This window comes from Protomyctophum bolini (assembly GCF_963924005.1).
Source record: "Protomyctophum bolini genome assembly, chromosome: 7".
In the NCBI taxonomy this organism is placed as follows: Eukaryota; Metazoa; Chordata; class Actinopteri; order Myctophiformes; family Myctophidae; genus Protomyctophum; species Protomyctophum bolini.
Genome location: NC_137868.1, coordinates 37,697,991 through 37,713,426, shown reverse-complemented (window position 1 = coordinate 37,713,426; position 15,436 = coordinate 37,697,991). Strand labels below are relative to the sequence as shown.

Below are 15,436 nucleotides of genomic sequence, written 5' to 3'. Positions count from 1 at the left end.
AAGACCAGCCAATGTGTACTGCATGGATCCCTGCATGCACAGACGGCTGTAATAATATGAAGGGTTAATTATGATATAGAACAAATTATGATATATATTATGATAAGGGTTAATTATGATATTGCATGCATTTAATATAAACATGGGAACTGTATGGCTCCAATGTGGATCTCGGACTTCTTGTGACCAACCTGACATTAATCATCTTGTCAGCTGTATATTGGCTAGATCAGATCCTTATTGAATTCTATTATTATTATTATTATTATTATTATTATTATTAAATAAATGTTATAATATTTCAAAAAGTATAAAATATGCTGGGACATTTTAACGTAATATTTGCAGAGATACTTCTACATAATATTACCGCCTCTACTTCCACCTATTGGGGCACAGAAGGTCAGGTTGGTTGTTAAGTCACCTTCATACCATCTTTTATATATATTTACTGTTAGCCTACTACTTCTCTGTTCTCTAATTAATAAAAGGTTAATAAATGTTGGTCTGCCCGTCCGTCCGTCCATCCATCTATTATTTATGTATCTAAAATGTTTTAGTGCTGATTGTATATAATAATAATAATAGTTATAGTTATATTATAAAATATATTGCACTTTACATCTGAAACAAATCTCAATGTGCTATCACAATATCAATCATAATCAACTAGAGCAAAAATGTTCAGCTTAATGTTCAAGTTATTTCAGAAATCTGATTTAGTAATTGCTGTGTTAATTTAGACAACACATTGCATTGACAGGCTTTCTTGCAGTCACACTGTCGTTTACTATTTGGTCAATTTCAACATTCCCAAAGGTTTTAGATAGATAGATGTTCTGTTTTAATCTTGTTTTGTTTTTAATCTCACTGTATGTAAATCAATTGTGAGTTATAATCTCTGTGAGAAGTGCTATGTAAATAAAATGTACTTACATATTTACACTCATGATTCACTCACTGACTCATGGGCCAAACGCAAAGTGAAATTGCAGAGAGCATATGTGTATCCTACATTCTCAATCAGTTTTACAGTACAGTAGACTATATGTGCTGTGCCAACAGCCTACTGTAACTTGTCTAATCTTCGAGGAGCTGCACAGTTCAAAAGCAAAGTGGTATAATATAATATTGAACACCGTTTAGCGTTGGCGCCAGGTATGTTGTTGCCATCCCCACTCATCATGTGATGCTGAAGTAGTGCATAGCAGCAGCAAGAGTTGTACTGCTGTCTGGGGGGAGTTCTATAAAGTTAATATGCAATAATAAAAGTTATAGCAAGGAACCTCGCCGGCGCATGAAGTGTAAAGTCAACATATAACGACACACAGTGGGATGCAAACTCTTGCTAAGTTGCTGCATGTATGTATTATTATATTGGAGTCCTGAACTGGCTGCCATCATTGAGCTGTGGGTTAGCTTTAGCTTTGCAACATTGGAGCAGCAGCTGGCTCAGCCTGGCTGAAGCAGTGAGCCGAGGACCTTTTCTCCACATTCAAGCCCGTATGGATCACTTGACGTCGGCATATACATTGCTTGATGTGTTCCAGCGGGCCGATTGATGGTGGCATTGAAGATGGGGGAGCCTTATTATGACCGAAAGCACCTAGTAAAGTGAGTATCTGTCGATCGATCGTTTTGTTTTGCTATATTTTAAGTACCCCCCCCCCCCACACACACACACACACACACACACTGCCTAAGCATGCTAGCTGGCTAAGCCGGGTGTATGGTGATGGTACAGGGGTCCTTTGTGAAATCCTCCCGCCTTGTCCGTGAAATTGGCAGAAAGTAAAAGCCATCCAAGAAGCAACAGCAGTTATCATAACTGCAAGACAAGTGCAAATGAACCAATCCTGCAATGAAACTAACATTAGCCACACAGCTAGCTCACACTGCCGTGCCGGATGCTAGCAGGGTAATGCTAAGTAGTGGGCTAGTGGCTAATATAATATACTCTTCCTCACGAGTCACGCCAGCCTTTCGTTCGATACAGAACGACGCATTTTCTGAAGTAAAAACGATAAATGTTCAAAAGAATAAAGCTCGCGTCTTCCGTCATGTTTGTCCAGCGAAAGGCTCGAGCCTCGTACGTCAATGTTTATTAGCAAAGGCAGTCTTGGGATCGTCTGAAACGACTCCGATGCTGTTCACCTCAGTAAACATCATAATTAATGTTCATGATTCTCACCTGTCGAAGGCATTATGCAATATTTATTATGATGACCATCTCCCCTTTAATTAAAACGGGATGAAATGTATCTCTGAACGTGGATACAGATTATTATGAAATATGATCGATGAGGTACATCATCGAGGTATTCTATTCTTGTTTGGCCAATAATAATCATGGAATAATTAGGCTCCTTGTCAAAACCGCCTATAGTATAGTATAACAACCACAATGAATGGTTGAATTCCCCCACCCCAAATATGAGGTCGAGGTGTCCGTTTAACCAAAACGATGTGACCCAAAACACGAAATCCGCATAATATCCACAATATTTCATGTTAATATTTAAGCATGTACAATATTGTGTACATGTGTGCAACGCACACGATCAGTAAAATCAGTAAAAATCCAGGTACTGGACACTAGCACAAAAAAGGAAATTCACTTCTCGTATTTAAAGATGGCCTTTGGCTGTTGCCTGTTAACGTCACTAACATTAGTTAGCTAGTTAGCTTAGCTGATCTGATCTGCAATAACCAAACCATTTTAACATTGTTAATCCAAATAATCAGATCTTAAATGCCCGACAACTGCAGGAAGACTCTTTGGGCTGCATCTAGCCAATCCTTGTTAAAAATGCACTCTCAAAAACAGTGAGGTTTACTGGAACATTTAAGCGTGTTGTTATTAGCAAGTAGTATCAGTCGACTTTTAAAAGGCCTCGCTCGTCTTCTTCGCTAGCTCTTCGGGAACACGGGGCCATGCTGTGAAGAACAGCTTCCCTATTTATTTATTTTATTTAAATTCCGTCACTTTGTTTTGGTTTCTTTGATTAGTGTGCAGTTGTTGGCTGTTTCAAGTCAACCAGTTATTTAAAAAAGAGCCTTTGTTCAGAATCAGATCACCACCAGACTGTCTGCCTGGTCACCCAGTCTCTGAGTGCCGATGATGGCATCTGTTGTTCTCTTCTCGGCAGTTTCCCTGGCTGCATGCATCCATGTTTCTATTCCACTTAGTGGAGCACTATATAGGACAGGTTGTCGAGTACAACCTAAATTATCTTGGAAGTAAAGGATTCATTTCAGGTCCTCATTCTCATTTTCTGTAATATGTAATGAAAATGTAGGATTATTAACAAGCATGGTGTGTGTGTGTGTTGGGGGTGTAGCTTTAAGTCCAATCAGGAGGTGCAGTGGCTTTCTCTGCCTCATTGAAACAATAGATAACACTGTCTGTGTAGTAGGCTCAAGAGAAGACACCACCCAACAGTTGGAGGCATGACACATGTGTTTTCTTATGGGCTGACCCTTGGACTGATAGTACACACACACACACACACACACACACACACACACAATGCAAACGGATTCTAATCAGAGTAGGCAATTAACTATAATAAATACTGCTACTACCACCGCACAGACCATACTAAGCAGTAGCAGTACCTGTATCTATTGCCTGTCTTTGCGTTTTGGGATTGACCCTGCACCATCATTAATATTCTCAAAGATTTGCTCCTTCAGACCTTCACCTGGCTCTAACATTGTGTCATTTTGTAAAATAAATAAAAAAGATTGTGTCACAATAGTGACTTACCCCACACTGTAATAAATAGTTAGTTACAACTGTATTTTTAGCTTTCATTCAAGCTTTGGCATGCCATTTCTGACTGTATAGCTGCTGACATGACCCAGTCTCATTTGATTCTCTTTCTTTCTTTTAGGTGTGTCATCAGTTTGGAGGGCTCACTTCTCTGAATTGGATTGTATTCGGTCAGCAGCCTCTACGACCCTTCTAACTATAGACGTGTCGTGCAATGGACGCTGTAATCAAGTCAGAGCTCAGGTATATACATATACATAGTCATACACACACACACAAACACACACACACACACACTGATCTTGAGAATCACAATTTTAGCCTTTGATTCTATTATGTAGGCCAAGGTCTTGCATAGCTCCATCCATTGTAAGACTTTACTATTTCAGTCACATCGTCTATATTTAGTCTTCATTCCTAGTGGTGAATTCCCATGCGTGTTTTTTTCTATTTTTTTTTTAACTTTCTGCCTATGAAGTGGCAGAGCCTGGCTGACCAGTATCGGCTCCATTTTGAATGCACGTTATATTACACATATGAACATACCAGTACTCTTTAAAATGAGTTAGTCCAGTGAATGCTGTACATGAAATGTTTGCACATCCAAACTAATGCAATTTACAGATAGTCCGACCATAAAAATAAAAAATAAAAAAGCCTAGTGACAACTGTGCACCTAAAAATCTGAAAGAAAGATGCCCAGCAAATGGTTGCAAAAGGCTCTCGTTGGGTCAACAGATATACGGTACTACGGAATTGTTGCACCTCAGACTATACAATCTGTTCGGAGATGCGAATCCATCCACCCACAGAACTGGGTGGGTGGATCACTAGTACAAAATGACATCACTGAGCAGTGGTGATAAGCGGTGTTCACCTCTCAGCAAACTTGCTGTTTTTACTCTCAACCCACCCACCCCTCCAATGGCGCGTTCGGAACCACAGGGGGGCGGGGTCAACCCTCAAAGTGTATGATGATGTCTTATCAATAAGACATTATCCACAATACGTGGATTGGTGGAGAGTTTGGTGGATGGATTAATTTGCAACATGTCTTTACACCCAGTAAATTAAGCCTAAAAATTTAGTTTTTGTTTATTTTTGCAAAGCTTTACACTCAGGAAGAGCCTTATGAATGCTCTAATTAATCTCTATTTTGTCTTCCTATGTTCCTCTTCAATACCGGCAGAGAGGAGGGGAGTAGTACCTCGGTAAGTTCACAAAAATGCATGGCCCTTAACCCATTTGGCCTGACGTCGAAATTAAAATAATTCTTCTAAATTCTGTCAGTTTTATTAAAAACCCATGTTTCTATGTCGGTTGTTCTCAAACATATTCATGTCAAGGAACCCCAAATATATATGACATTTGCCGCCGACCCCCATCTGAAAATATGTTGTTCCAGGGACCCTCTCAGTAGCACAGATTTGAGTTAAAAACTCGCTCTGAAAGAACATATATTCAAAGATTTCAGGCACATTTTCACGATTTTTCAAATAGCAGATCTACAAGCTCATATGAGCTTGTAGATCTGCTATTTTTCAATAGCTAAATGCCTAAATTATAACATGTTTAAAACACCAAAAGGGGTTCCCGCCCAAAATGGGTTAATGCTTTTACCTGGGCTTCTTTCTGCTTATATTGTACAAAGTCACCCTTTTGTATTAACCATTGGCTTAGGCCTTAGTGACATGTTATGGCTGAAATGAACAAAAAATGTAATTGCTACTGAAAAGTAAAACATCCATATCTTTTAGTTAACAGTTTTGGTAATGTTTCTATGTCTATGTTGTAGGTAACGGTTGAAGGCCTCACCAAGGCAGCTCTAACGAGAAGCCTTACTCCCAGAGTCATGCTGTCCAGCCATCTCTTGCCTAAAGGGACCAAGATGAAGGTGAACCTTGAGGAGCAGGGTCGTCAGAAAGTGTCCTTCAGCTTCGCTCCGACAAAGAAGCCGCTGCAGAGCTTGTTCTTCGTCCCCCCCAGCCCCGAAAAGTCTCCAATTGATCTCCCTTCTGCCTTGCCAGCTGCAACCTCAGCCCCTGAAGCCCCAGAAGTGCAAAGTGTGGAAAAAATGAGTGAGCAAAAGAAGTCAACCTCACCAATATCAAAGTTGACCGCAGAGGTTCAGTTGCCTCAGATGCCAGTCGCCTCACCTCCACCACCACCACCGCCACCACCACCACCACCTCCTCCTAAACCTAAAATTGACCTGGGAAAGATACATTTTAAGAAGCAGATTCTCAGTGTCTCAGTTACTGAAGAGAAACCGACACTTAGTCCTGTGCCACAAGAGCCACCTCCATCACCTCCACCACCTCCTCCACCTCCACCACAGATTTCAATAAAATCCTCAAGTAGAAGCAGAGTGGACTCAGTGGAGTTACCCTCACCCCAGCCTCAAAACATTATCAGTGACAGCCCTTCTGAAAAAGTTCACACAGAGTCCTCTGAGGCCGGGGTAACCCCCAGCCTTAAGAAGCCAACTGATTCCTCCCACTCAGGAAAAGATGGAGAGAGCTCCAGTAGCACTGAACAAGATATCACAGTAGTTAAAAGGAAAACCAGGTCCCAATCTGATAGCGCTCCCGCTGGTTCAGAATCTGATGGAGATTCAGGCCAGATGTCTTCCAGCCACAAATCAGTCAACCCTAACAATAAAGCACCACCAGACAAGACAGACAGACAGACAGGCAAGGAGTTGAAAAAGTCTTCCTCTGGGTCAAATACTGATGAAAAAGAAAAAAGTTGCTCAAATACTGATGAAAAAGAAAAGAGTTGCTCCAAGCGGAACCGCGACAGGTCTTCTAGTCGCCCAAAATCAGACCGGGATTCCAGACACACGTCTTTGCGTTCCTCTCGCTCAGACAAAGATCGCAGAAGGTCCAGATCTAGATCGCGGTCTCGGTCAAGAGGTTCTCGGACAAGTATGTCCCACTCCAGATCAGAAAGATCCAGAGGCGATCGAGGGTCACGGTCCGATAGGTCATACTATCACGACACCGAGCGCCGATCACACCGGAGCTCTCCACGTAGAGATAGAAGGAGCTCTCGCTCCCGGGCAGAGAGAACCCGGGACAGTTCTGACTCTGAAGATGATCACAGGAAGAACCGGACCAGAATGAACGACTCTAGTAGATCGTCCACACGCTCAAGCTCGCAGAAAGAATCCAAATCATCTTCTCACTTCAAATCTGAGAAGGACACAAAATGTATAGATTCTCCACACTCACCGGAAACGGATAAAAGAACACAGTCTTCTAAATCCGAGAGGTCTGAGAGGTCAATAAGGCGACAGTTTGACCCTGATTCTCAACATAAGGGTTCCCCTGAACCTGAGTCTAATCACCGTAAATCTACTACCCATCACAAGTCTGAGACCAGTGCTAAATCCAGTTATTCAAGTCACTCTCAAACATCCGAGAGGCGACACCACAAAAGCAGCTCCAGTGACTCTGAGGCAGATCACAAAGGGAAGTCCCAAAAGAAAAACAGTAAGCCCGACTCAAAGCAGACCACCACCTCCAAGTCATCCGTGAAAGTCAGTGGAATTGATAGACAATCAAAGGACATGTTTCACAGTCCTAATAAAATGCACACAGATTCAATCTCCACTGAATCCCACTCAAGAGACCGGAAGGAAAAATCTGAATCCCAGCTAGATGATTCACGCCAGAGGAAAGAACAAGGCAACAGTGACGTTAAGGAGGCGGTCTCATCTCTTGATGTGAATTTGCAAGAACTGTCTTCTAAAAGGATACAAGAAACGGACTCTAGTCTTGAAACTGAGAATATAAATGCATCTGTTGTAACTTCTAAGAAAGAATGTGGTGGTCACCCGCCTATTATAAATGCTGTCCCAGTAGAATCTTGTGTTTTCAAGGATAGCCCTCTACCACTGGCCAAATCTGAAACAGTTAGCTTACATGTATGCAGTAGTAATGATATAACAGCCAGCCAAGATAAGGAACTTGGTCAGTGTTTATTGGAGCAAAATTCATTAATTGGTACGGCAGATTTCCCTGTCAATGACCTTGAGCAGCAGAACACTATATCAGAGCATGACAAATTTACTAAATATGTGACTATCAACATGCAGTCTTGCACAACCTTGCCTCTCGAATCAGATTCATTAGACCTTGATCCTGAGAACCAGCTGCCACCTACAAGTGAACAGCACAACACGGATTCAACCACAAGAAAGAATATCTCGAAAAAATCACGCTGGGATATTGCAAGACAAGACAACTGGGACAGCGATACAGCACAAAAAGTACTGTGCGAGCCTACTGTTAACAACGTACAACAAGAAGCCCAGACACATTCCAAGTTAGTAATGCAGGTAGAGACTATTGAGCAGAAGTTCACCGCTGTTTCCCCGTCCTCTCTGAAAGGTGCACACAAAGACCAAAGTGAGCATTCACAAGCAGACACACGTGGCACCACCAATGACCAATCTCTCTCGAACCCCCCTGGTGATGGAACCGTGGAAGATCCTTTGCATGTAAATGATACCTCACGAGACAAAGTCACAAATATGGAAAGCTGGAATGGTGGCAGTGCTGAAGAAGCATCCATTGAGAGCGCTGTCAAGGACAAACCAGTTAAGAGAAAGTTGCTGAGTCAGGACGGGTCAGGACCGAGTGAGGGCAGTGACAGTGATGACTCCGAGTACGACTCGGATTGCGGAGATGCGAATAAACGGTTGCACTCAGTCGTGGTAGTGCCAAAGAATTCTTCACTAACACTGGACACACAAGACACGGCAGCCTCTGTATGCAGTCAAATGAACAGCTTAGAGCAGCAACACAATAAGGCATCTGACCTGAACATCAGTAAAGACCCGGTATGTCCACAGCAAAGGCATAGAGCTGTTCCTGTGAGTTTCGAGGACGCCAGTGGTGCTAGGATGAACGAAAACGTTATGCCACGCGACGGCATGTGTCAGTCCCAGAGTAATATGATTGACAGCACTAGTCAGTCGGAAGGTTCCGCCGTTTCCATCGCCCAGCCTTATAAGGATCCTTATAACAGTGCCCAAAGACCAAAGGGCAGTGAACCAGCGAACCAGGGTCCCTTCCACAGCCTTGACAATTCCTACACGGAGAAACAGCATGACGCGAGAGGCAGCCATGGTCGGATCCTCCCCCACCAACACGAAGACTTCTCTGTCGATATGGATATCGACGGAGAAGACGGGTTCAGTCAACTGGAGCAGCCCAGCAGTACATACCAGCAGCCTGACAGCAGCTACGGGCCACAGTCACTGAACTCTAGACACATCATAATAACCTCTCCGCTGGGACAGGAGCTCCGGCCAAGCAACGCCTCCTGGACCTGTCAGCCCCCCGTGTTTCAAACCAGCAGACAAGCCTACCTCCATGTCCCCCAACATTACCCAGACCCCGTTTGTCAAGTCCACCCCGACTCCCTGACTAATGACCACGGGGAGGACAGCAGTCATGGTAAAATCACTGTAGAATGCAATGGACCTCTCGGGTCGTCGTCGCCTTTTGTCCAAGCTTATGAAATAAGCAGCAACAGCAGGGGTCATTCCAGCGAGGGCTCCGCTCTCCCAGAGCCCCCGAGAGAGGACAACCTCAGGCCCCATCGAGGCCGGGGACCTCCTAAGAAAAGGCGCCCAGAGATCGAGTCCGATTCGGACAACGAGGCGGAAGCCGGGCCTGCTGGTAAGAGGGATCGCCAAGCGGAAAGCGATTTGTCCAAGGAAACCGCCGTCAAGACTGAGGCGCCGCCGCTGCTGCGTCCTTTACTCAATCTCGTGGACTTCCGAGATTCCAGCAAGTGGCGAGAGCAGTCCAAGTCAAAGAAGATGCCGCCTTACTTTGACCTGATCGAGGAGAACCTGTATCTGACTGAGAGGTATGGCATTGGTTTGGCTTAATTGGCTTAAGAGACTTGGCTTAATTTTTTTACATAACATAACAAAATTTTCACCCAAGCTCGATCGTTGACCGTTGAATGTTCTCATGTGCAGAAAGAAGAGCAAATCTCACAGAGACATCAAGCGAATGCAGTGTGAATGTGGCGTACTTTCGAGAGAAGAGCGATCCAAAGGAGTGTTCGCCTGTGGGGAGGACTGCCTCAATCGTTTGTTGATGATTGAGTGGTGAGTTGTTACAAAATACCTGCCATAAAGCTAAAATAGATCATGTAAGAAGTCATTATATCAAACGCAATATCAACTGATAAACCTGTGAATGTGTTGATGAAATGCTAACACGGTTATGTACCGGTACCTTGTTGCAAACCACTATAGTCCCTTTCTGGGCACCAAACATTTGGCAAAAATAGGTGAAGAGATTTGGTGTGGTTAACCCATTTTGGGCGGGAACCCCTTTTGGTTGAAAAATAGCATATCTAGCGCTATGAGCTTGTAGATCTGCTATTTTTGAAAAATCGAAGAACCACTGACATAGAAACATAGCTTTTTCAGAAAACTGTCAGGATGTAGAAGAATCTTTTTTTAATCTGATCTCAGGTCAAAATGGGTTAAGGTCATGATGAACAGAATGTGTCTTTGCTTTCTCTTCTCATTTGAAATATTTCCTCCTTAGCTCATCACGGTGCGTGAATGGATCGTACTGCGCTAACCGGCGTTTCCAGATGAGGCAGCATGCTGATTTTGAAGTTATTCTGACTGAAGATAAGGGATGGGGACTACGGGCAGCTAAAGACCTAATATCGTAAGTCTGTTCAAAATCCATAACCACTTGAAACACATAAGGGGCATTAAGGGGGGGGGGATCGCTGAAAATAGTCTACAAGCTCACAATGTGTAGTAGGACATTTGGTCTAGAATGAAAATAGCGACCCAACTACAGAGAGCGCCAACTCGGGTCCAGTTTACTAAGTCTAAACTGGGTTTAAGTATTTAAATGATACCAGGTGTGACCTGGTGGCTCACACAGTTAGAACTATAGTCACAGGCTTGTTTTAATGCCCCTCGTTCAGATTTACGCATTAGCCACTCTTTCCTGTCTCTTGACTCCATTTTAAGCAGAAGTATCTCAATCTTCAAAAACTGATACAGTACGTAATTATCCTATTCCGTGATGAGCATAATTGTGGGTTATACTGTACACAAGCTGCCTAGTCACAGTCACAGCTAATAAGTACTAAAAGAAAACATTCTCAGGGGTTGTAAAGGTAAGATTGGCAATACATCTGTGCTTTGATTTTTCTTTCTTCTTCAGAAATACCTTTGTTTTGGAGTACTGTGGTGAGGTGCTGGATCATAAGGAGTTTAGGACGAGGGTGAAAGAATATGCTCGCATGAAGAACATCCATTATTACTTCATGGCTCTGAAGAACAATGAGGTGAGCTTGACATGGAGGACTATCTTCTGTTTTTTCAGACCTAGTTGATTGTGGTCAGAGTCGTGGTGCATACAGCATAGGTGGTTTCAGCACACATCTCTATTATGTCTCCTCAGATTATTGACGCAACGCTGAAGGGGAATTGTTCTCGTTTTATGAACCACAGCTGTGAGCCCAACTGTGAGACGCAAAAGGTATGCTGTAAATCTCCGTAAAAAAATCACTGTAAATTCTAATATATATTTTTGCTTCAATTGTATTCTTAATAAACACCTACGATGACATTACCACAGACACCAAAAGATGCCAACAAACGCAATAATAAGAAAGATATAGAGTCTTTCCAAGTATGTCCAGAAGGGTGACCAAAACTGAGAATTGTCCGATTACCAATTACTGGTAACATGATAACAACTAAAAGGATATTATTGCAACTATAGATGTTCAGTTCACCTTGTTGCTAGCTAAATGATCTGATGGATTTGTGTCTCTCCTTTTAGTGGACCGTCAATGGCCAGCTTCGGATCGGGTTCTTCACCACCAAGGCAGTCTCTGCGGCGACAGAACTCACATTTGATTACCAGTTCCAGAGATACGGGTTGGTCTTCTTTATCATCACTTTGTGTTCATATCATCCCTTACTCTGCATTTTGTATATATTATGTCAACTGTCCTTTTTATTAAGGAGTTCTGAAATTGGATTATGTTTGTGCTGGTGATGATGGTCATTCCCACATGGATTAAAGTTCTCAGTCACCACGACCTATTTCAGTCATTTAGATTCCATAGCCTTCTATGGAAGCCTGCTATGCACAGAATATAGGCCATCGACTACAAGCTTACGTGTTGTAAATTTGTAGATAGCCTATTTTCGGTTAATCGGTAGTTTAAGATGAAAGAGTATTTGAAGTGATTGAACTAGGATAAAATACATGTTCAATCATGTTCCAAAGCCCCTCCTATGCCCAGCTTTGTGTGTTTGATTGGCGGATCAAAGTACATAGTGAGGATAAAAAGTGAGGACGGGACAGTGAGGACGCAAATTGAGACTGGCCAGAATGAGATGATGTATTATGATAAGATCGCCCCTCACTTCACACGGGTGTGATTTATTTTATTTTATTTTGGTTGGTCAGGACTGGTTACTGGTATGGATGACTTTAACATCAATCTGCAATTTCTTCAACTGGTTGGATGTATTTCTAGAAAAACATAATAATTCTATGTCTTGTGCTAATTGTTTATGAATCACAGTGTGGTGGCTCCTTTCTCACCGTCAAATCTTCATAGCAGGACTAGGCCTAACACAATTTTGAATTCACTCGTGAGATTTTATTTTGCTTTAATCCATGTACCCACTAGCAAAGAGGCCCAGAAGTGCTTCTGTGGAGCTCCCAGCTGTAGAGGCTTCCTGGGTGGGGAGAACAGAGTCAGTGTCCGAGCAGCTGGAGGAAAGATGAAGAAGGAGCGCCCTCGAAAGAAGGAACCAGTCAGCGCTCTCACTACGGTCAGTCACGTTTTAGATTTATAGCAGTTTTTCTTAAGCTGTTTAATATAAAGGACCTTGAGAAGAACAAAAAACGGGGGAAGTTGTTTTCACTTATAGAAAAAGAAAAAAGTGTAAAGGGCCTTTTGAACGGGAAGCGAGGAACGCACACGTTGCCTGGATCAACGAGAGGTCTGCTACAGGTCTGTTGAAGAGGGGCACGACAACGCGAGCGTAAAAAAAAGAAAAGCTAAACAGAATCCAGGTCTGGTGAGTCGCGGGCGCGTGCACGAATTACGAAACGAGCACACGCGCAACAAATTCATGGGACCGCGCTCACGTAAGTACGCTTGCGTTGTCGCACCGCGACTGCTCCGCGCAAAAACGCAGGTCTCATTGAAAATGAACTATAGGCGCGTTATATCGCTTCACGTTTGAAAGGCCCTTAATGCAGATACGTTTTGGTCGCTCTGACCCTCATCAGACCTGATGGACTGCTCTTCTCATTCAGCTTGGAGATGTTATCCTGTATCTTGTCATGTATCTCCTGGTATGTCTTCTCATTCTGCTTGGAGATGTTATCCTGTATCTTGTCATGCATCTCCTGGTATGTCTTCTCATTCTGCTTGGAGATGTTATCCTGTATCTTGTCATGTATCTCCTGGTATGTCTTCCCGAGCTCATTCTCAAAACGGTTGTCTCATCTCGCCCTGTTAGCTGTAGTTGGAAAAATAGTAGTAGCCGAGTACTTAACACATTCAAACCGAGAAACCACTATTGTAGTATTTTATTTTCTCAAATCTTATGCTTCTGTGGGTCCCTGGAACAAAATTCTTTGAGATAGGGGTCCACGGCCAAATAAATATAATTCTGGGGGTCCTTCACATGAAATTATGTTGAGCACCACTGATACACAGTAGCAACATAAGTTTTTCTGAATTATTATTCATTATAATGTAGAATACATTAAAGAATCGGGTCCTCGTGTGTTAATGTGAAAACGGATAACTACACCTGTACCATTATGCTGCCAAGTGCCATGGCCATTCCTGTGTTAATTCACACCGCTTCCCTGATATGATTCATTGGGGTTTACAAGTACATACATTCAACCAGTAAACCTGACTGATTGTAAGGTGGACGATATGAATGTCTGAAGCAAAAAGCACTTCACGATCAACCAGCCGATGTAAATAATATACTTGGAGGCCAAGAGTGGCCGGATGGTAACCGCAAGGTTTCCAGTTCGAACCCGGGCTCCCCCAGAGTTATTGTCGAAGTGTCCTTGAGCAAGTCTCTGAACCCCTTATTGCTCCTGATGTGCTGGTTGGTGCCTTGCATGGTTTCCACCGCCATCGGTGTATGCATGTAAATCTATACATGTAAATGCAATCTATGCAAAGCACCTTGGATAAAGGCGCTATATAAATGCACCATTTGCTGGAATGCTTTATAACCTGCAGTGCTGATAATAAGGAATAGCTGCAGGTTCTTTTAATGACTGGGTGGGTTTTGGTCTGACTTGGAGCTAATTGCTCTGAGATGTGCAGTGGCTGCAACCATCGGCAAATAACACAAAAGACTGGTTGTTTTAAGGTCACTTCCTGTGTGAGTGATCTCTTCGTCCCACTGCTTGCAGAATGTAGTAGATTTGTCATTTGTGATCAGTGTTTTTAGACAAATGATTTCATATCAACTGTCACAGTTTTGAGTTGACAAAGGTACAACTAATTCTTACTTATCCATATTGTTCTGTTTGATTTATTTGAGTTATGACTTTGCATGAAAGTCAAGTAACTGTCTTTTTTAACATCTGTAACCAGAGTTACAAACCTGATCATCACGCCAATGACACTACTCATTCAACAAGTCAATTTTTTCCTATTTATTAATTGGAATCCTGTAAAGTAAAACAAAAATTACAAAAATGCAGGTTTTCATAGTAAACTGTGACCTACAGTCGCAACTAGTTTGTATGCTACTAATATAGACCGAAGTAATTAAAGTGGGTGCATGTTTGGAATTGTAACAGCTGAAGTCAATACTATAGCCGTGTTCCGATATTAACCTGCGGGCCACGTTAACCCATTTTGGGCGGGAACCCCTTTTGGTATTAGCATTATGTTATGCTTTAGCTATTGAAAAATCGAAGAACGACTGACATAGAGCTTTTTCACATGCGGCCTTTCAGAAAAGGCTGCATGTGGCCCTTGGGCCTCCAGGTTGCCCATGTCTGTGCTAAGCTTTTGCTATGTCTCTGGTCCCTCGCAGGTGGATGAAGAGCTGGAGGCATTGCTGGAGAACGGCGAGGGTCTGTACGACGAGAAACAGGTGGTGTCTCTGTGCAGGCTGATGGTCCGCGTGGAGACCATAGAGCAGAAACTCACCTGCCTCAAGCTCATTCGGGTGAGGGATCCAAACCATTGAGTTTCCTGAAAGTTGTAACCAGTTGTAACCAGAAAAATGTAACCAGTACTAGTGGTGTGTAGCGCCTGCAACCTCACGATGGATACGTACAGAGGCCACAACACCATACAGTATATATCTATATACGATATTATTACGTTTATTCCAAATAATGACCGTGAATTTACTACAAGAGCTATTCTTAGTTATTCTGCAGCAAAGGCAAAACCTTTTAAGTATTGCACAAATTCAATAAAAAAACACTTTAAATAAAAATAAAAGCCACCTTGTGGCGTTATTGTGCATTGCACCTACACCATGTGTTATATGTCATCTGGAGTTGGAGTAGGAGTATACAGTTATATCGAGATATTGCCATATCGATTAATTGAACCCACCACTAACCAGTAGGGTATCTACATGCATGA

General features: G+C 42.7%; 1 protein-coding gene across 1 annotated transcript in view; it reads left to right on the top strand.

The window, feature by feature from the left end:
- Window positions 1–1,203: 1,203 nt before the first annotated feature.
- Window positions 1,204–15,436, top strand: part of setd2 (SET domain containing 2, histone lysine methyltransferase) — a 32,620-nt gene continuing 18,387 nt past the window's right edge. The window contains exons 1-11 of the mRNA XM_080769027.1: window positions 1,204–1,614; window positions 3,897–4,018; window positions 4,965–4,986; window positions 5,571–9,658; window positions 9,774–9,905; window positions 10,354–10,482; window positions 10,993–11,116; window positions 11,233–11,310; window positions 11,617–11,714; window positions 12,479–12,623; window positions 14,874–15,008. Coding sequence (XP_080625153.1) covers window positions 3,990–4,018; window positions 4,965–4,986; window positions 5,571–9,658; window positions 9,774–9,905; window positions 10,354–10,482; window positions 10,993–11,116; window positions 11,233–11,310; window positions 11,617–11,714; window positions 12,479–12,623; window positions 14,874–15,008 — 4,980 coding nt within the window. The 5' untranslated portion in view covers window positions 1,204–1,614; window positions 3,897–3,989. The remainder of the gene's footprint in view (window positions 1,615–3,896; window positions 4,019–4,964; window positions 4,987–5,570; window positions 9,659–9,773; window positions 9,906–10,353; window positions 10,483–10,992; window positions 11,117–11,232; window positions 11,311–11,616; window positions 11,715–12,478; window positions 12,624–14,873; window positions 15,009–15,436) is intronic.